Source organism: Cydia pomonella, chromosome 7, assembly GCF_033807575.1.
Source record: "Cydia pomonella isolate Wapato2018A chromosome 7, ilCydPomo1, whole genome shotgun sequence".
NCBI classification, from domain to species: domain Eukaryota; kingdom Metazoa; phylum Arthropoda; class Insecta; order Lepidoptera; family Tortricidae; genus Cydia; species Cydia pomonella.
The window spans coordinates 8,391,048-8,414,952 of NC_084709.1; the positions used below are offsets into that span (position 1 = coordinate 8,391,048).

The 23,905-nt window shown below is 33.8% G+C and overlaps 1 protein-coding gene across 13 annotated transcripts in view; it reads right to left on the minus strand.

Annotated features, from left to right (window-relative positions):
• LOC133519756 (cAMP-specific 3',5'-cyclic phosphodiesterase) overlaps positions 1–23,905 on the minus strand; it is a 588,515-nt gene that overhangs the window by 23,850 nt on the left and 540,760 nt on the right. For all 13 annotated transcript variants that reach the window (XM_061853844.1, XM_061853837.1, XM_061853836.1 and 10 more), the window contains one exon: positions 10,141–10,253. In XM_061853844.1, coding sequence (XP_061709828.1) covers positions 10,141–10,253 — 113 coding nt within the window. The remainder of the gene's footprint in view (positions 1–10,140; positions 10,254–23,905) is intronic.

Consider the following 23,905-nt stretch of genomic DNA (forward strand, 5'->3'; position numbering starts at 1 on the left):
ACCGCGACGCTTTTAAAATTATTATATTATAACGTAATTGTATGCTTGAACGTCTACACTAGTAATTATACATGGGTCACACTGAAAGTTCGTATAATGAACTTAAACAATTTTTTGAGGTTTATTTGATGTGATGTGTATTATAGGAATGCTGGCAGTTTTAAAAATGAATCTCGCGTTGAATGTTTATTTCTATTTCTATCACTTCCATAAGTCAAGAATAAGTTTATACCAGGATTCGAATATTATCTTATAAGGAAACCCAGTTCTCGTGCGACTGTTTGCGGTAGGTTTTATAAGTTTAGTGGCTTTCATATTAAACTTACGGAAAATAATCGAAAAATCTTTCAACAGCAACTCTTTAAACTAAAATCGCAGCTGTGTGCTCAAAAATAATAAGGATTCAGACAACTTTAGATGCTCACGTATACGTCAGAAACCATAAATCTCAATAGGAGCCCCATAAACACTAAGGACCCCAAATTTCATACAAAAAGTGCCTTCGGAAAAATGGTCCGTGTACTTTCCAGGATGATCCTATCGTGAAGAAAATTTGTACGCGTTGTCAAAAAAAGTTAAAAGGAATTATATAATAAAATGTTACATATCTACTATAGTATTTGCGTGAGATTATATGAACTTTCAGTATGACCTTAATAGCCCGATATCATACAGTATCAATACAATTTACGTTAAGTGTCGTTTCATACCAAAAATTTTTTTTATTTTTTTTTTATTTCACATATCAAAACAATACAACAATACAATACAATGTACCTATAATTAAAATTTCGTCAAACTGTAAAACAGTTTGTTGGCGAAATGAATATTGCACTTTATATACTTTTTTAGTTTACGCCAAACCGATATCATGAAAACTTTAAGTCTGACATCTGTACCCTTACCACCATCGCTAGCGTGTGCGTAACTTACTTTCTATGCATCTTGCTCGTACTGGCATATTAATGCGAGCGAGATGTATAGAATAAGAATAATAATATTTTATTTGCTTTAAACATTACCATACATAACATGCATGGTGTTACAAAAGGCGGTAGGTTTCTATGTTTAACCATAGCTGGTATGCAAAAATACACAAAAACTTAAAGCTATAATAATTAAAAATAAAATATGTACAATGTTAATAAATTACAAGTGTTTGCCCATTATTATTTGGAAAATAAGTTCCGCAGACGTTAGCGAATATGTCAGTTTGACACTGATAAGGTAGTCGTGGTAAGGCTCCTTATGACACAATCGTCACAAAGTGTATCAGGCTGTGTGTGTGACAGGCTGAATGAAGCCGAAATTAGCCGCGTCTCTTTCCAAAAACCACTGAACAATAATTATCGGCAGGTAATGTTGTTTGACAATCATAAGTTTCGTAGAAAGATACAAAGGGCTTAGCACATTGACGTCACAATTTGGGACACGGTAATTCATATAGTATTAATTTCCTATAACCAAAAAAAACCTGACGTATACGGGCATTTATGTATTACTTAAATGCTTGTGGTTAACGATATTATTATAATTGTATTTATCCTTATGGGTATTTGGAATTTAAACAGACAAACGTCAAAGTTATAATTTATCCACAACAAGTAGCCTCTTGTGGGTAAATTATAACAAAGGACTATTAAGATATCTTAGTGTACGTATTTAATAACGTCTGCTATTTAAAAATATTAGTTATTTGATCTCATTTGCTTACTTGCGAATAATCTACGCCTTGTGAATGTCTCCACTTTTTTGCATCATAGTTGAAATATTTGAGCCGCTCACATGAGCTGCTAAATTAAGAATACCTATAAAATATTACGAGAAAGCGCATGATATAAGTATATATTTTCATATATATTTCACAACTTAATTACGCATTTTTTAGTTTTTGGCTAGATGACTTTCAGGTTATAAGTATTTCCATTGTATTAATTTAACATCAAGCACGTAGGTACACCTCACCTCAAAGGCGTTTTTGAAAATGACGCTTCTAGGACGTACTTTGCGTCAGTGTAGCAGGAATTTTAATGTAAATAAACAATAATTCAATAGGAAATGTATTTCGAGGAGCGTTGTTTATCTAAAATTTCACGTTAAACGCTAAGTAACGTTTGCGTGTGATTATTATTATTCGTTTCGGAAAATATTATTTAGAAATCAAATACTTGAGCATTCAGATTTAGACATTTTACGAATGAGAATAAAACTAATTCGAACAACTTGTTATAAAATCATAATAACCATTAATACTCTATAATAAGGATAAATAATTAATCGAATAAGTTTTAAGATACCTATACTTATTTCATTTTTAATTAAACTAATTACCTAAATAATTTGCACATACTTTAGTGAGTAGACCGGCGTCGTAAATATATATATACTATAAATAGGTGACTTGAAAGTAAACCAATCAAATACTTATGTGACTTTTAATTCTACATGGCAAAGATTAAAGGTAATTGATAATAAACAATTCTAGGACTTCAGACCCCATGAATACAATCCAATCAAGGCAAGTTTGAGCCAGCAGACTACATCAAACCCCGCATCAATTACCACAAATCAAGACCAACACTATAAGTATAAAATACATGTATAATATGTATATAAAAGTAGCATCCAGCACCCGCTTTCGTCCGCGTACCTAGTTGTTAAACCATTTCTAACCATACATTTTTAGTTTTAATGTAGTTTAATTTTTAGATATCATTATTATGTTATTAAATGTATTTCATATGTTGTTAGAATTATTAAACAATAATTATAATCCTAAATAAGATTGAAATGAAAACTGACTGAAATTGATCGTCAGATTTGTGTCGAGAGTATTCCCTAACTTTATTTTTTTATAGCCCTCTCCTATGCGTATAGAGGTCAAGCTGACGATCTACCAGTGAGGTGTTGTTGTGATCATGCGCCTTCATGGCCGGGCTCTAGGCGGGTATGAAACAGACTACGAGTAGCTAGGCGGGCGCCTACGTGACCCGGGCGGCGCGCCGCATGACGTAGCAAGGCCGTAGACCCGCGGTTCCGTACCACAATACACGTATCACTTGTGATAAAAGTTTAAAGGCCGCTTTGTTTATGAATTACTCTGTAGCGATAACTTCTTGGGCAGAATGCCCGTGGAAGCGCTGCGTTCATATGATAAACCTTTTATAGATCATAGGGAACTCAGATGGCTACTTAGGTACTTACTGCTTGTATTTAATTAAATTAAGAAGCCGGCGTATTGCTTTCACAGTACACCTGACGTAATTGTGGGCAACTAGTCTTATAGTATACACGTAGCGCTCGCGATCCATAATTATATGGGTTCGTAGACAGATATATTTAAATTTTTCTACTTTTTAAATTAACTATGTAGAACAAACAACTCTTTAAAACTAAGAGCCTAATGATTAGTCAATTTTAATATACGAATCTATTTGGAGACAATCCAAATTAAATGTCGTCATTGGTTACCTTTAAATCTAATTGTGTCGTTTGCAAGAACCTTGATTATTAGACGCCCCAGTAACAATGATATTTAAAGATGTATCGTCAACAACTTTAGGTTCTGAGCTACTTCTCCCGTGACAAATAAAAACATAAACCATGGGATCTGATCACTAAAAAGATCTACAAACCAATATTTACTTTGGTTTTATTCATCATTTTAGGTTTTTGATGCTGTCTTAGAAAAAATATTGTGTGCAACAGTACATAAATATATCCAGGCATATTTCCTTCATGCAGAAAAGGATCTATCTTGAAATCTCTATTTATTAAGTCAAAAAATGTTAAACCACTGTACGGTTATTGATATTATTGTCACGGTGACAAAGTTTGAAACGTTCACTACGGCAGAGAGTTGAAAGACCCCATGCAAATCATGGTTAACTACGAGTTACATGAATTACGGCAGCGAAGGTGTTAAGAATTATTTAGAGTGCATATTATGGTATCTCCTCGGATGTTTCATATTTAGTTAGTATTATAAACTGAATACTTCAGAGTGTCATTGACTTTTTCACATAGCCGGATTGGTATAAATAACATCATTATATTTAATGCCTAAGCTGACCTTCATTTTATGAGTAATTACGTGTTTTTGTTTATGTTGCATACACGCTTGTCTGTTATTTTAGTTTACAATCGATTAAAGTCTTCATATTTCATTAGAAGCCTGTTAACTTTGGTCTATGTTTCCACAAGCTATAAACAAGCTTAATGTCTCGACTGAATAGAGTGATATAGTCAAGGAATATGAGATTATTATCAAGTCGACATGAAATTCTGACAACGCTGGTAAAGTAACTGTACTATTCGCAGACCCCAGCTGAGAGCCACGTACAGGTAATACCTAGGAGAGTCAGTTCATTATGTAATCACTAATACATAAAGGTATTGCGTGGGAAAATTTTACAATATCTAAAGGTAAAACTTGCTATGATCTTCTTCTAACAATTTACTTGTATGTCAGTCAAGTCACGAAAATGTATGTGTAGGTGTAGACAAATACACTTTGGTACCTTATCTGGATACAAATAACTAAATAATGCTTTACATAACAGATAACCTTTGCATCCACGAAATGCTGGCAATAATATGAGTATAGTTTACAAACATTCCTCATAGTAGCAGTTGGATGTCTTCATCACAACCTAGAACTGCCACAACGATACACGAACCAATGTTGATACATGGCGGTCGAAGCATGACATTTAATGATGTCCACAAATAGTAGCGGTAAAAATAGAACACTTTAACATTGAGATGTATATTTAAATCGCTGTAATGACTCTAGTTAGAGCGCAACTGTATCTAGTGGCACATAATTTCAAAGGCCGGATTTACGTCACTGTTCGAGGCTAGCGGGTGCCCTCCGTACTGTTAACGATAGAATGTCACGCAGACGCTAAAACCTCAAAGGGAACATATTCCCAAATGAATCTAAGCTTAACGTTACGGGACAGTTTTATTTACACTTTATTTATACGAGCATCATTAAGTATTCTCTGTGGCTACAGCCCTGGAGAGCATGTTTGACGCAAATATAAAAGAAAACTACCGAAACATTAAGTACTTGTGTAAGCCTTCATCGTTATATCCTATATTTTAGGAAATCATTACCGTGTTTGGAATAAAATATTTTTAATCGGCGTCAGTGTGAAATGAAACCCAGAATGAAATAGAGTTTTCTTGAATGAAAATACGAACTACTTGTCTCTGCTTGCTAAAAGATAGAATTTGGGGAAAGCAAAAGGTAATTTATGCGTCCTTGCGAGAACTGTAGGGTTGGTAATTAAAATTTATTTGCTAGACCCATATCAGGATATGCTTACAAAATTAGCAGCCGGCTTCCGTTAATAAATATCTCAAGGGCGGGGGTTCAACAGGAAGGAGCTTAAATAAGTTTAAAGTTAATGGAAGTGCTTTTAAAAATATTTCACATTTACCTACACATCGTTTTATTTAATACGGTTAGTCAAATCTCTACTTAATCATAAACAAAAAGTATAGTAAAATAAATGTAATCGAACGGTAATCGAGGTAGCCAGCTGCTAATTAATCATTTTTATTATTAAACTTCTCTAAAAAAATATATATATTCAAACCATGGACTTCAAACAATTACTAATAAAACATTATTTTTATTTCTTTTATGATTCTAATTTTTAAATTTCTCTATTTTAACTTTTGCTGAAAAAATTATAAAGGTGACCTGTCTTTATGGCATTTTAAAAAACGGCTTATTAAAAAAACTTTTCTTATTGAACATTTTGTCAAGTGGGCTTTCATTTTCCCCTGCGACATGCATTGTGGCGACCCGCGACATAGGGCGCCATTGTGACGTCAAGCACATCGATCTGGACTACAGGACACGTAGTTCCGAACTCTCATCGACCTCAGCGAAGCGATTTCCACGTTCTTGAGACAAGACTGGTTTGGGTAAGGCCTGCACTTAGTATGCGATTTGAATATTGCCCAGGTATTGAAAATGTATTAATAATTGAGTAGCTACATTATGTACAAAGTCACAAACGAGATGTTCTAAAAAAATATACCCACACCTACAAAATATTTCATCAAGAATAGAACCTGGTTATCGTTCGGGAAAACATGGATTAGAAATTACAGATGTTAATTTAAGAAAGAGAATCATATGCGAAATATATTATATTTCAAGCACTACGAGAATTGCGTCAGTTAATCACTTACTTTATAATGAAGAATAAATTATGAATTACATTGATTCGTTTTAAATACCGTACCTTCATCCCCGCAATTATATTATTGATTGTCTTTTCCATTACGGAACAATGGTGTTCCAGACATTTGGGAGGCGTGCGCGGAGCCGAAGCCAACACGTATTAGGCTTTTAACACTTTAAGCGGGAAAGAGAAAACGGCTTTCCACTCCTAAATATTTTCCATTCTCCATGATTTATTGACACAATGAAAAACTAGGTTTATAGGTTCTTTCTTTTTTCAAAATTTGCTAAACAAACTTTATTATGATTATTCCCTTTATTTATTTATTTTTATTACATTAGGCTTTTTACAATATGTATATAAAATATAAAAACACTTACAAAACAATACAAAAGATACAAATAAATTATAAAATTAACATAATAATAATTATTATTATTTAAAGCAAAACCTATAAACCTAGAATATATTACGCTGAAGCGATCGACATCAAAATCAAAGTGATTTGTTAAGATTTAGTTAGTGGAAGACGTTTTCACCCGAAATGGAATTTCATAGAAAAAATACCGTTATTTTGCTAGGATCGCAAAGCTTATTCTTCCCTATTAAGGAAATGTAAGGGGTACACCAAGCGGATGCTGCCCTTGCCCGTGTCAGGAGAGTTGATAAAATCTAAAATGAACTAGTTAGGCTATTTGGTGAAAGCGATGGACGTATCTACGATGGAGGAAATATACGCCTGCGTATTAAAACGGTATTCAGTTTTATTTTCGGCAGACGGTGACTCACCCCCATTGTTATTCATTTTTTATTAACTAGTCAAAATAGTTGTATATTTTAGTATAAATTCGACATTCGTACATACAAACTAAACGTGTAGGAGCTTTAATTCCCAGAACAAAAGAATCTCACAAATCTTTCAACTGCACTGTAAGCAATGAAAATACGTAATTAAAATTAATTATGGAAATGCTTTTCATGCATAAATTGAAAGAAAAATTTATTAAAATAAATAGGTATATATTACGAAACTTGGACTCTTGCTTAGGAATCCAAACAAACTCATTAAATAGAACGTGAAGGGAATAAGTAAAATCAAGATATCGACTTTGAAGCGCGGATCTAATCCATCTTTTTCGAGAAATCATTAAAAGTTTTGCCGACTCAAAGGGCCTTTATATATGTGAGATCGAATATCCAATATCTCGCAGGTATCCTGTTAAAATGTAAATAAAAATATAGGTAGAAAAAAAAACACTGCGAAATGAGAAAATATTTACCGTCAATAAAGCAGTTATTTGGGACTGCGAACCTCTTTCATTTTCGATATGTAGGTACTGGAGATTAACGAGTCGGAAGCTTTTATAATACATCAGATATAAATATAAATAGAATACCAAAATTATACTCGTTCAAGTTTGAGGTAAAGCCTAATGGTGGGTTAGAATTTTAGATTACTTACAACGATATTAATGGACGGCTCGTGTAGAATTGCCTAAGAGCGTTTTCTCATTGCCCGATCGGATATCGGATGTCGAATAGAATAGGGTCAAACCAAGATAACTTATCTTGGTCTGACTCTAGAAGTAAAATATAAGACATAGGTGTTTTTTTGTGTCTGTTTATTAAATATCTGGGAGACAGAGCTTTGCTCGGAAAACATATAAAAACTAAAAAATGCGCGTTTGTCCAGAGATAAGACCTAGCTAGATTGATTTTTCACCCCCGAAAACCCCCATATAGCAAACTTCATCTATATCATTACAGCCCTTCCGAGATCCCCGAAATATTTAAATATACAAGAATTGCTCGTTAAAAGGTATAAGATTTAATAAATCATTATTACTAAAAAACGATAGATAACGCAAAATGGCGGACTTTTATGGCACTCTGCTGCAGCAGTTTTTCTAATAGGCGCCTTCCGATATCGGAAAGGCGCTTCCGATAATTTAAGCCATGTCTGAGCCCCCCGTCAGCTGTCGGACCGATATTTGTTTGTGTGCGTGTGTGTTTGTTGGCATAATGTTAGTTGTAGTGTGCGCTCTTACGCTGTAATTATTTCATATATAACTGCGGGGTATTAGCATTGGCAAAACTAAATATGAGATTTTTTACAGATTGAGTGGGCGCCTCACATTGGGTATAAATTGGGTCGTCTAAAATATCGTAACAGAAGGTCTGTGCTACCATAGACTTAACCCTTTGAACGCTTTATGTCATAAACACAAACATCATTCAAACGCCAAGCTTCCGGGCACAAGCGAGCTAATGTGAACCTTACTCGAACGTGTGAAGGTTATTTTGACAGGGTCCGCCATAACACCACGACTAGTAACGAGCACTTTTAGGTCTTCTTGGTGTTCAAAAGGTTAAGGACGTGCACCAAATAGCAGCAGCAGTATGAACTGTTAAACTTCTTATATAATATATAAGAATATATAATATTCGGCATAAAATTCTGTCATATTGCTGAAGGGGGGATTTCACATGTTTCAGAAGGCAACACAGACATGATCTCAGTTCATGATCTCTCAGACTGATATGTTCTTGGCGCTAACGTTATAAGAAGGCCCAACATATACTGTGCTAAGTGCTAATATGCAAGTTCCAATTCGTGTTTTGTCGGCGGTAACTTTCCATGGCTCCGGATAAAGCAATCGCACGGTAAACAGACGACAGAACCGTAATAACTCCTATAATGCGGTGTATAATCCGCTTGTTAGACATAGTTTTTCCATTCAATTTTACGGTTGGCAATGGAGCTGAATAATGTATTTAATCGTGATAACAAAGAGAAGATTGCTATATTTGTTTTGTAATACTACAAATATGGACCAGACTGACATTCTAACGTTCTATGCTCTTATGCTGTTGAGCACAACCTTTCCTAATTTGTGATTTCTGTTCTGGCCTCAGTAATAATATCTTTTAAGTTTAGTCCATGTAGAGAACAGCTCTCGAATTCAAAACAAATGTCTTAACATTTTGGTACCTATACGATTTATAGGTACATATTCGAAACAAGTGTGATGAGCACATTTGCACCATTGTACAACCCGCGGGTAAGTATTTGTTTGACAAAACTTAATATCTTGTTTATATTTATTGTAGCAGTTTAAGTAGTTAATCTCCTTGTTTTTATTTATTATTATTTTTAGATTTGAAGTCAGTTTTTTTTTAAATATACTTATTTATATATTTTAAATATTTATTTTAAGTTCAAATCAAAATAGTAGTTATGTTTATGAGACTTACACTACTTTTCACTAAAGTCACGCTCAGGTTTTATGTGCGCCGAGAGACATCATTAAGTTACACAAATAATGATTCACTCACAATCCATTTATACGTCATAAGTCGTCACTTATTTATTTATAACCCATAATCACAAGACGTTATTATCATTCATCATCTTTGACTGCTATATTGCAGGTCACTAAATCTAGTTGTTAACTCAAGGTTTATATTAAAATAAAGCTGCTTTATTCTTTTTTATTACTTAATTTAGGTCAAGTTTTCTAAAAGTTTATTGACTCATTTTGTTCTGTATAAAAATTGGAGACGCAGGGCTATAAGATAAAATTCACTTACAATGAGCTTAAACTATAAACAATTTCATACGTGGTTTACAATCACATCCAGCTAAATAGATGCAAAAGTCTTTGTATTTGTGTATGAAAATTTATACTGTTACCACAATATTTAATGATACATGTATAAGTATCAAATACAATTAAGTCTTACAGATCAATGCGACAACAAACCGAAAAAAGCTAGCTAATTTTACAAATTAAAATGTATCTTATAGCTCTGCGCGAAACAACCAGCCCTTTTCAAAATTCATCACCACCCACGATACCCTTTTAGATTCCAATTCAGTATTTGAAAATCCATTTTCCGTTAAGTAAATATGGCCGCGACTCGGAAATACACTTACCTTAAGTGAGGCCATATCAGACACGGAGCGGTGAGTTTGTATCGTCTCCAGCTGGTCCAGGCACCAGTCCAGCTCTTCCACCGTTTCCAAAGCAAGCTTCATGTATGCCTCGTCTGTAACAAAGATAGCACTATTTTCAGTCATTGTGATTTACTATTTATTCTTCAAGCCTTCCACATGCTTCATTCAAATTTAAATTTTTATAAGAAAACCAAAACGTAAAACAAGAAGAATGAATGTAAGAAACAAGTTCATAATTTCTACCAAAATGGCAGGCCAGTCTATATAAGTAGATAGGTAGTGAGTAAATACTCAGTATTTACTCAATATACCCTTATTTACTCGTTTATACCCAAATTGAAGGATATACACTATTTAGAGTGCTGAAAGGGGCATATGAATTTAAAATATAGGTGTATTTTGTAAGCAGCTACTGGATTAAATACTTAAAATTGTAAGACATATATTTTTAAGGGGGGCACTCCATACATGTAACTATTTGTTACAAAAAAAACCAAAACCACGAACGTATTGCACATTGTTAAAAGAGTTATTTTTAAAGAAATAACTTGAATGTTTCTAAAAACTTTTTTGGATAAATTAATACTTTTGGAAAAAAGCCGTTTTACCGTTTCGAAAAACTACAAAAAAAATACTTTGCACATGATCGGTTGAGCCATTTATGAGTTTTCTTAAAAAAAAAACCCCTATTAAAAGGTCGTAAGTGCACCGTTAACACGCACTTTTGCGCGAAATGCATTTATCTAGTCTAGAACATGGATAGAACTTAAGTCCCATATTTTAAAAGTAAATATCTTCTTATTTCAAACAAAATTCTTAACTAGGTACGCATTATCATAAATTGCCTCTAACCGATTATTACTTTTTTTTTTCAAAAATTAACTGTCCGATATGCTTTTTGTCATGTAAATAATGTTAATACACATTAACACTCTTAAAAAAAGAACAATTTAGTTCTTAAATCTCACTTTTAGATTTTTTTCTTAGCTATCGTTTTTACCCACCTAAATGAGTAAATATACATATGTACCTTAAAAAAGGATCTCAGTTTAAACTGAATACTAAAATGCAAGGTTCCTACGCTTCATGAAAGGTTTGCTACTGATATGTCACGCGATTTCTGCTATAAATACGGTCACGTTTCGTGGGACATGATGTGCCCCGTGTCCCCCGAGTGAGTTTTAGGTTTTATAATATCTAAATTTACACACAGGCGAAAACAACTACCCTTGATTATACTATACAAGTAAATTACGAATATAAACATTCATATTAAAATACAGGCTTAAAATAGACTAATTTGGAAAAGACGTACGAATACAAAGTTTAGCAACGTTAATTAGGCAACGTTAATTACTGACTAAGCATTTAATTTAAGCGTGGGCCGTTATTTACAAACCAAGTAAATTATTTAGTAAATAGTTTTTTAATGCGTCATATATTTAATGGATTGGTGGGATCAGCTCAGCACAGGGAGGATTGGAAAGACAGAGGGAAGGCCTTTTCCCAGCAGTGGGACACACACATAGGCTAATTGAAAAATAAATTGAAAATATTTTATTGGTTTTTGTAAGTGTTTTTACAATATAGGTGGGGATCTTCTTTTAAGCAACAAATATGCTTGTGACAGAAAACACGCCCGCTCTTCCAATAAGTAAGGGCAGAAACCAATATGTAGGGTATAGTATAAATCTAATACTTAAAACGTAAGTATATATAATATACCCGCCCCTATAATTAATTTTGATTAATATAGTAGGGTATTTATAATTTAAAAGCAAAATCCTAGTTATCAAAATTTCAATCATTTAATATGTCAGTAACTTAATAATTCCCATTTCTTAATACTCGTATTTACTTTCCAGTTGGCCTAGCACAGGAGCGCGAGATGAACTACCTGGCCCTCTCTAATTAATACAGTTAGAAAAATACGGGTAAACTATCTCGCGGGCGACATACTGTCGCGGCGCCCCTTGTGCTAAGCTTACAGGGACCGTAACCAAGATGACAATCGGAAACTCAGTATGATATCAGCCAGCGTAGCCAACATGCCAATCATTAACGCTCCGTAGCGTAGCGTAGTCATCTCTCTCTATCACTCTTCCATATTAGTGCGGCAGTGACAGTTGCGTTTTGTTCGCTACGGAGCGTTAACGATTAGCATGTTGCCTACGCGGGAAGGTCAGGTCACACTCGTAGAGAAGACAAAAGATGGGTCAAGATGCGTCTTCCGCCTAATTAATAATAGTTATTTTTGTATAGATTTTTTTTAAAGATTTTATTTTATTTTATTGAATAAACAAACAAGTTACAGTCTAGAAGTTAATACAAGAGCTATCGTAACGTATCAGCTTGTGTACCGATGGGGAGTTAAAAAAAAACAATATATTAATATCTTATAGGTATCTAATAAAAATCATAGGACTTTTAGTTTTTATAACTTGATCTGTTTTCCAAAATATGTTGTAGGATGCTCTGTACAAGCCGTGAAAATGAAATTAATTATGATATTACTGTTTTAATATTAATCTATATTATCCAGACGTTATTATTTATGAACTGATTGAAATAACATCCTGTTTATAAGAAACATTGACCAGTTTTAACTGAATAGCCTTATATTACGCAAATATATACCAGAATATCATATCATTATAATTAGCATAACAACACTAAAAAATTATAGAGTAAATGCAATTGGAGGTCTCGATAAATGCGACCTTCCGGCGATTACAGATGTTTATAACTTTAGAGATCGTGTTACACGGAGACAAATCGTGATGTACGTGCGTCACAAGCATCAATGCACGGTCTTTCCCAGATAACTTATGAATTTTGACCCCGTTAATTGGCTTACCAATATCAGTACACGCGTTTTGTCTACATACCGTGAAACGTGTAGAAAATACACGCATAGCAAATTAGCAGGTTTAATTAATATGTGAAAATCGGCATTAGTTAGTGAGGAACAACCTTTAAAACGCAATATTTTAGGTTAAAGGGATTTTAATGGCACAAGTAAACATATAGTGTACCGCGCATTGTCAGCGATGCTAGTTTACGCTAAGTAAAAACGCATCGCATTGAGATCACAACTACGACGCGACCACGTAGCGTATAAAGTAGCGAAATATGTATATGTTTTTATTTACTCACATAACTGAATTGCGTCCCGGCAATATTTTATCGTTCATGAGATTCCGGGTCAGTACGGTTAAAATGGGAAAAAATGGTTCATTCAATTTACATACTCCGCTTTAAATCAGAGTCCGAATCGGGAGGAATTTACATATTCATGACGGTATTGCTGAGAGTTGCAGCATGTGAGATACTGTGTTATATGGACTATATGGTTGTTGGGCTCGGTGCGTTTAGACAAATTGAGATCAGTTATTTATGATACAAGTGTAGAAACTTGTAAGTTTTAAACATTTACTTTTTTGCATGTATCATCATGAAAAATATTTTAATGCATATTGCGAGGACATAAAAAAAAACATGCTATCGACGTACTTATCCTGTGGAAACATATTACTTATAAAGAAGTACTTTCGCTTACGAATTGTATGTAGAAGCTGTTTACGGGGCATGAGTCTCATATTTATTTATTAAGCGTTAGCGTTACTACAAATTATAGGCATAGTAGAATTATTTAAGACGGAAGAATAGCTTTTTGAATCTAATGAAATAACGGTAATTTACAATGAAAAATCATTTCGGGAGAAAACGGTTTCCACTAACTAAATCTTAACAAATCACTTTGATTTTGATGTCGACCGCTTCAGCATAATATGTATATTCTAGGTTTATAGGCTTCACTTAAAAAAAAAGTTGTGTTCCAAATTTTGAAATAAAAAAGAAAAACCTATAAACCTAGTTTTTCATTGCGTCAATAACATACAAAAATCACGGAGAATGGAAAATATTTAGAAGTGGAAAACAATTTTGTAGTTTTGTACGGACGATCACGTGGTATATTTCTACTCATACTACTCTACTTTTTTTTTATACTACGTCGGTGGCAAACAAGCATACGGCCCGCCTGATGGTAAGCAGTCTCCGTAACCTATGTACGCCTGCAACTCCAGAGGAGCTACATGCGCGTTGCCGACCCTAAACCCGCCCCCCCCTCGTTGAGCTCTGGCAACCTTACTCAATGGCAGGAATACAACACTATGAGAAGGGTCTAGTGTTATTTGGCTGCTGTTTTCTGTAAGGTGGAGGTACTTCCGCAATTGGGCTCTGCTCTAGATCTGGAATGACATCCACTGGCTGTACCCTACCGCACAAAGCGAGATGACATTCACAATGCCCATACGTCTCTTTTGGACGTAGTTTAAGGACGTACCCGGATCCAATACCTACCCACCGATAACATCATCACCAATGATCGACAAATTTAATACTTTTAACCTTGTTGATATTACTGTTCATATTCTGACAAACATATCAGATAGCATTTCAATTGATTCTGATGGGTAGATGACAGCGTAGATTTTTATCACCCAGTATTTAGCACAAGGTCACAGCTGCCAGAGACGGGGTATCTAGAGCACTCTAAATTACTTAATACATTTCATTTAGAAATTAAGCGCATCATGCTTAGTACATTATGATACCACAGACGCAGACGAGCGTTTCCAAAAGATGTTTTCAAGAAGTTTAAGTCTTATTTTATGAATTTTAGCATCACGTAGCTTTTTTATTGTTGAAATAACGGTCAAAAATTTAGATACATACATGAATCGTTGATTATGGGGGATTTTAGAAACAAAAATACTTTTTACTTGTTTCCGGAAAACTAACAACTTTACTCATAATCAATAGTTCAGTACCCCTAGTGTAAATTTTATCGACATCATAACGTGACGAACGCGTTTGCGTTAAGTCTCATTTTGTATAGGATTTTGAGTTTCCAAAACGTCCCGCTTGGCGCGCTCTTTCTAAATACAAACGAAAATAAAACTAAAAAAAAATGAGACTAGACGCAAACGCGTATGTCACGTTTCAAAATCGAATTTATTTACACTAGGGGTACTGATTAAAACAAGAAAAACAGTGTTCCCAGTTTTCATATAAATTTGATATGTGAGTTTTGTGACGGTCCATACAAAAATGTATATAAAATGCCTCACATAGCTGACAACGTTTTTCGGACACTTTTATTTTTCTTTTTTATTCGATAGTATCTAACAACCTGTGATTCTGAGTAGATTTAACCAAAAGTTTTTAGAAAAACAGTAAATGGTACCAACACTTTTTTCTGATAATGCCCTTATACATACATATAATCTGTGATTCGAATATACCGAACAGGTAGACATCATAGTTTGAAAGCAGTGCGGTACTCTTTATGTCACCTTAGTATCTTATAATGAAGTCGAAGTAGTTAAATGAATAAGAAGCTATTTGTGCTAAAAAAACGCGACGTTTCGGCAGTGGCAGCGTTTAGCTCGCCCGTCTGTTCAGCGCGGCAGTGGCCTACATTTCACATTTTCCTGGAAACGGTTGACATCGAACGTCCTGAATTCTCCCAGTTCCCGACCGCGACTCATTAGTACCTGTCACGGTCCAAATACGCAATGTTTCGCGAACATTTCTTATTTTCGTACTAGAAATTAGCGAGCATGCCTCGATACCACTATTATAACATATAACTCACTCTTCAAATTATAGTCGGCCAAACATGACGGAAAGAACTACCGTAGTTGTTTTCGTAGCAGTAGTTAACACTTTATTCAAATTTAAATGTATCTACATAATAAATAAAAATCATTAATTAAATTAATCCTATCTTTAAAACTTACACAGTAAAATATTACCCTTATCAGTATACATTAAAAACAAATCTGATACATAAAGATATAATAACAAATATCGAATCGAACTCATCGACATAAAATAATGAACCCTTGATGAAAATAAGTATTTATTATAAGTCTTGAAATTGAGTTTTTGCTGACTTACCTTTGTCACGAAAAATAAGACGAAGATATAATAAATACATAATTAAAAGGTTAAAGCACACACAGACATATTTTAAGACTACTGCAAATAATATAAATTCCACAATTGATCGATTAACTATTTATGCAGTGCATACCACAAAACGAAGACAATAATATGAATAGGATGAAACAACCGTTAGATACTTGACACAATAGCTCACTGGACTTCTAATATGTAGCCATGAATTAAACCCTCCTACATATTTCGAAATTATGAAAAATAACATGCAAAAACCCACTTTTGTCAATGATGTCTAGGCTTAAAATCGAGTGACAATATGGATAAATTAGCTGACAAAAATTTAAGTGAGAATTATATGGTCACGATTCAAGTAACTTCTCATTTTGTGTTAAATTGATACGTAGTTGTTAATAGAATTTCAGACTATAAGTAAAATTTATTGTCAAGCAAATACAGTTCGGAAACTTTATGTCGAAAATCCATCGCATAATACTTTATTTTGGTTAGTAATATCTAGGCTCAGGACACTTGGATGCTCGCCGTGGTTCTAGAATCCACGGAATCGCCATTATGCTATAATATTTTTTTCGAAGTCGAAAGTCAAAATGTAAAAATAAAATATTATATTAGATGTCATGATTTATGCTGTAATATCGGTAATAAACACGTTATTATGACTGGAATTAATTGTATCATAAATCTATACTATTATCATACACACAAGTCACTGTCACAAGTCACTGTCAGAATTCACAGCCGACGCGATATGCAATATATATGATTTACTTAATTATGCATTAGCTTTTGGGCCTTCTAGCTCCCTTTGATCGATCCTGCTCATGTCAGAACTTGAAAAATATTATGCCCTCAACTACTAATATCACCTACCCACCACCAACCTACCAATACCTTACGCAATTTCATTTAAATTAGAACAAATTTATCACGGAATCAACTATCAAAACAAAAAAAACTTCGAAATGCCGGGCACCTGCCCCTAGCCAGTTCCGTTTCAAGAGGCTTCTAAGAACTTCGCTTCGATGCGCTCCAACGTTCTAAAAGACAACCATAATACTTTAGAGAATACGTTTAGTTGTTTTCAAATATGTATTTTCCGCGTATATGATGTATTCCAGCAATTTTTACTAGTGTAAATGGTATAAATAAATGTAAAGATACTCTTTTTGGTGATAGAGGAAATCTATGAAAAAAATATAAGCCCGAGTTTGTAACAGGATTGTAAAAATGAAATTTTTCACAACCAAGGTTTCGGTATACTGTACTGTACCATCTACATCAGCTGTCAAATTTGAAGCACATATTTTCCATAAAATGTAGAATTATGCTAAAATTAATTATCTAACTAATAAGTTTCTAAAATTAGCTAAAAAGCTAAAATTAATTAGGTAACAGACCCCATCATTAACTAGAATAGAGTAGACCTCGATAAAACATACGTAAAGATTACACACGGTAACATTCTTATTACTCTTATTGTATTGGTTCCCTTATATTTCTCGAAACTTCTCTTTCCGCACACTCTTGTTTTTGCGTCGATGGCGACCTTAATGACAATATTTGTATGCTGTGTACTGTACAGGAAAGTAAAGAAGATGTGGGTGTGTGTTAAAAGTGTCCAAATAAAGCTGGAAATCAGGAAAACCACATACAAATATATTTTGCCTACGTAAAGGTTTTAACAATCAAGTGACGAACACGAGATTTTCCCATGGGAAGTTTATTTTTCAGGAAAACTGAAGAATACATTGGGGAATCTTGGACAAAAAAGCTATTTACCGAATTAGATACCTGATAAGGGATGCAAATTTTTTTGTAAACGAACATGCAGAGAGTTTATTATTAAGCATTAATTTAAATACTTATTTTGGATATCTAAAATTGCAATATAAAGTAAAAGATAAATCAATATAGTCAATATAATCTTCGTGTGGTTGTATGAGAATAACATATTAAGTAATAGAATGAAAAAAAACCGCAAAGAACTTATTTCAATCACTGTGCATAATTTTAATACGCATCTTCATAATAAAGTATGGACTATAAAAAATATTCATTCAAATTAAGCTTTCATAAAAAAACTTCTTAGAATACAAAATTGCAAATGATATTCTATGTACCTATATATTAGTATGTTTGAACATAATGACTGAATATAAAGAAATATTGAGCTAAATAAATTCCTAGGGCGTAAGTAATCAGTACCAGAAAATTTTACATTGAAATGGTAAGAGTATATTTATTTATTTATACAAGGAATTCCAACAGCTATAAAATATACATTAAACTTTTTATATCTCTAAATGACACATTTTTTGTACAAATAACTAATTATAAGAGTTTAATATCGTGGAATACGACTTGGTTATTAGCCGTAAGGTAAACTTACAGTAATATAGTTCTGCACAGTTTAATTGAAAGCTTTACAAACATAGTAAATGTGCAGAAACTAACTAGACGATAACAATATGCAACGATTGTGTGATATATATGAGTATCAGTACCCCTAGTGTAAATTTTATCGACATCATAACGTGACGAACGCGTTTGCGTTAAGTCTCATTTTGTATAGGATTTTGAGTTTCCAAAACGTTCCGCTTGGCGCGCTCTTTCTAAATCCAATACAAAATGAGACTAAACGCAAACGCGTACGTCACGTTTCAAAATCGAATTTATTTACACTAGGGGTACAGTTCGTAGTAAACAGCACGAGTTAAAGCTCCAGTCAAAACATCCGGTGATAATTACAATAACACACCTGTCAAAGATAAGTTGTACTCGTATGTGTTGCGAGTTATCAAAATTGTCTTAATCCTCTTGCATACTAATTTAACGCTTTTTCCGTCCTGACATAACTGGAATTGTGTTATCAATTTCGCGTGAATTTAAACAATTTTGATATTCATCGACAGTATCAACACATATCTGCAGATCTCTACTTGTAATCCTAATCTGATTCAGAGTACCTAAATGTCACACAAATTCAAGGAAAATCAAATCCTTCGTACATATATTATATTTTCAATACTTTTCCTGTTGACCTGAATTAATACGATATTTACGATAAAGTACTAGATGGAGATATGATAAAACTGTTATTACGTTGTAAAAATATTGCACAATATAAATATAACAGATAAATTTGGGATTAGATAAATTATCGATTTTCTAGGTTTATTAATGAGGTCGGTTATTACAATGATTCACTGGACTACCATAGATGCCGTATCATGCCATTTTTCTAGTGCTGAACAGCTTTGTGAAGTAGACATTTGAATAGGTGTCAAGCGAGCTTTCTGAAGTAGACCTTGAATAAAGTGTGTAATAAAGAACAGAATCTCAATCACTCACTAACTCAAAAAACTTAACAGGCCGCATAGCCAACATGCAAATCGCTTACGCTCCGTAGCAATCGAATCGGAACTGTCACTTTCGCACTAATATGGAAGAGTGATAGAAAGACGAAAGAGAAGCGTTTCGTTGTCGTAGTGATAGCGATTGGTAGACTTGGCTAGGCCGGCAGGCCTTATGTCTTTCGAATAAAAACGGTATTCAGATTATTTATTATTTATTATTATTATGAGCCTATCGGGTCCCACTGATGGGCAAAGGCCTCTCCCCTCTTTTTCCACTCATCCCAGTTTTGAGCTACAACTGGCCAGTTTCTCAAAAAGGAGTCTAAGTTATCTCGCCATTCAGATAAAAAAAAATGAATTCCACTTTATTACAAACGAATTGTATGTAATTTAAGGCTTTACTAATGCTAACTTTTTTCTAGATCTACCTTGCAATGGTTAAGTGTCAATGTGTAATCAAAACAATAACGTACAGTCAAGTGCAAAAATATGTATCGAAATAATCGTCTCATAAATATGGTACTACGCTCTTATTACACTGAAATACACTGGAATAAGATGCTATGGGACATATTTTTGAGTAAGATGTATTGTGTACACCCATATTTTTACACTTGACTGACGACAAAGTCGTAAGAACATCTAGACAATTGTTCTAAAAAAAAATTACGATTGTACAATATAATTGCAAACATACATATTTGCAGATCCTTGCTAGCCGCGTGGGCGGCATGGCCATTCTACCAATCCACCCGTAAGGAATATGGGATAGTCATCAAATTATATAAATTGTTAAGGGTTTGCCTACAGGGCATACCCGAACCTTAATGACAAGAGTGATATCGATTGAACGTAATTTTTGCTACAGATGTTTTTTACAAATGATAAGTTTTAGGATTAGTAACTTCATCAATCAGCTGATGTAGGTAATTTGTTATTGTTGTGTTAAAACAAAACTTTAGTGTAAGAAGAGAGTTAGCTATTCAATACGTAGCTGTTGTCCTAGTTTCCTCTTGGATCAAACTACACGATCCGGAAGGCCGGTCCGGAAACGGCCTTGTCGGGTGACACTATAAGTTTCTTAGATTTTCGCCTTAGAAAATTCTATAGCGTGTATTTTTGATACGACCGCATAATCAAAGTGTAGTTAGTTTAGGCTTTAATGGACAGGCTTTCATAGGTTTTATAAAAAAGCGGCCAAGTGCGAGTCGGACTCGCTCATGAAGGTTCCGTACCATTTATGACGTATTAAAAAAAACTACTTACTAGATCTGGTTCAAACCAATTTTCGGTGGAAGTTTGCATGGTAATGTATATCATATATTTTTTTAGATTTTTCATTCTGTTATTTTAGAAATTACGGGGGGGGGGGGACACATTTTTCCACTTTGGAAGTGTCTCTCGCGCAAACTATTCAGTTAAGAAAAAAATGATATTAGAAACCTCAATATCATTTTTAAAGACCTATCCATAGATACCCCACACGTATGGGTTTGATGAAAAAAGATTTTTTGAGTTTCAGTTCTAAGTATGGGGAACCCCCAAAATTTATTTTTGTGTAAACATCTTAATGCGGTTCATAGAATACATCTACTTATCAAGTTTGAACAGTATAGCTCTTAGTTTCGGAAAAAAGTGGCTGTGACATAATCGGACAGACAGACGGACATGACGAATCTATAAGGGTTCCGTTTTTTGCCATTTGGCTACGGAACCCTAAAAATGGACGACTTTTATTTTTTCATATAAAATAACTCGGCAAGCAATGTATCACTACTTTGATTTAACTCAAAATGCGCACTTGATGAAGCGACGTCACAACTGTCACAAGTGGCCATAACGTACGAAATACATTGCCGCTTGAAAAAATTCAAACATGTATTATGCTCTAGTGGTTAAAACTAAATTAAAAAACTTTCAGTATAGTTTTACAGCACTCAAACCTACGTCTAGTTTAAGTTTGCGGTTATATCAAAAATACACACTGTATACGTTTCGCTCACTTAATTGCAATTGCCATGTTATAACTATCATTAAATTGTGCCATCGATTATTGGGTGTGCCACCACTTCGTCATTACTATGTAGGCATGGGCGTACAGTTACTTGTGTTGGCAGTTCTTGTGTGATTCCATACAAAATCACTGGATAGGCCCAGTGTATTTTGTTAGAATCTACGTGTCAGAATGTTTGCATGCACAGGCTTTAGCATAGTATAGCTGATTCAAGGTATTTTAGACAACGTTGCATTTACGCAACCCTCGGCGAAAGCCATATTTAATTAACTGTATAATAACAACTGTATAGGTACACGTTTGAACTGGTAATTAACGTCCATACGTCATATGGGACGTTCGGGTTAATATCGTCATATTCGCGTAAACCATTAAATTAAAAAAAAATGCCATTTTGTAAATGTTGGTTTCAGTTAATGCGCATCAGCAGTAACTTATAACGTATAACTACTATACCTAACTGACTTTCATTCAAATGTTTGTTGTTATTATTAAATTGTCCTTTATTTATATTGTTGCATAAGTTAGGCTTTTTACAATATGTATATAAACAAAAGATATAAACACATTGAAGAAGATATAAATATATAATTTGTCCTTATTGTTATTTTATTTAAGGGATTTATGTTATCAGTGTTACCGTGGCGGACGGCGGTAATTTTAATTAGGTATTTATGAGATTGTATTACTTTGTAGATATACCGGGTGTTTCCTGTAACAGGAGCAATAAATTAAACTTTAGGCTGTACTCCTCAAACTCACCACCATTTGTTCAGCAACTTTTAAAAATAGCTTATGTTTTAATTTTTATTACACATTGAAGTTAATTCTAAGACACAATGTATTGCGAATTTTGTCGCGTTTAAAGCGTGACAAGCAACGTCAAACACACTGATGTCAGCGTACATTGAAAATAATATTAAATTTGTATGAAAAAAATAAATAAAGATAAACATTCAGTAAGTAGGTGCCTACTAGTAGTACCATCGGCTACGGGAAGGGCTCCGAATATAAGGACTTTTAACACAGCTGCGCGGAATAAATATCGTATGCTCAATTTAAACCATGTCTGAAGATCTTTGAGCGGTGATTTGGGTCTTTAATATAGAATTCTGAGTATAGAAATACGAAAATAAACAAGTATAGACTACTCGTTATTAATGTTAATAAGTAAGTGTAATAGCCAAATAAATAGTAGATTGTTAACCAAACCCGGGTTAAACACTCTACTTTTTATTTCGACAACGAGGAAAGTCAAACACAAGAAATTTAGGTTATGACTGGAATTGGCGCCATTTACATTTGATCGGAAAAATTAAAACCATAGACAATCCGGTCTTTAATCTGTCTGAAACGGCCTTAATGTATAAGCGCCTTAAAAATAGTGAAACTGAATGAATTAATGAATGTAATGATAATATTTTAAACATTCATCGTTGCGGTGTCATTTATATTGACAAAATAATATTTAAGTATGTTTATTTCATGCATTTCAATATTAAATAATTATTAATAATGCAATGCAATTAACATTTAATTTCGATAATACTTGGTCTGAAAATGCGTAAGCTAATATGAGAGCTTTTAACTGAATATTATGGCATATATGGCTGTTAGCCGTTGCTCGAAGTACAATTAAAAAAAAAATTTCCATCCTAGGGTGGGAAATGCAATTTTCTACCCGACTATCGGCCTATGAAAGGTGAACTTTACGAATAGGAGAGATGAAAATGATTATGAGGAGGAGAGGCCTTATACACTTGAGGACTTGTTATATTATATTTGTATAATACAATATCGAGGAAACATCGTACACTATAAAAATTAAACGAAACCGTCCAGTTTCCTCTTAATCCATTGTATGTTTGAGTTCTCTCATCATTCATATGGAAGCGTAATCTTTTCCAGGTAGCCAGATCAGACGGATCACCAACACATGAGTCTTGTTTACACAAAGATTCTGCGAAATACGAGCAATATATTACCACTTTAAAAAGGGCCCATCAACTTACTTTATTCCAGCACTGATAATTCACTTTGACAAAATTATAATCTTCAAGCGTTTATCACCTGATAAACTGTGCCTCGGTTGGATTATCGGAAAGATTTGTTTACATTAATTTATCAGTTACTGAAATGATTTGCATTGAGCATAATACTAAAAACTCAAAGATAAAGTTTTTAGTGTTATGCTCAATGCCGAACAGTTAACAGATCTTGGCCGCCTTTAGCAGCCTCAATAAAAATATGGAACCATAAAAATGCTAAGCACTCTTGGTTCTGGATATATATAACATAATAAATACCTTATACTCGTATATGTTCAATAACACGGTGTATAAGCACAGAATAAGTAATACATTCGTACTTAGATCGTGTAAAGTAA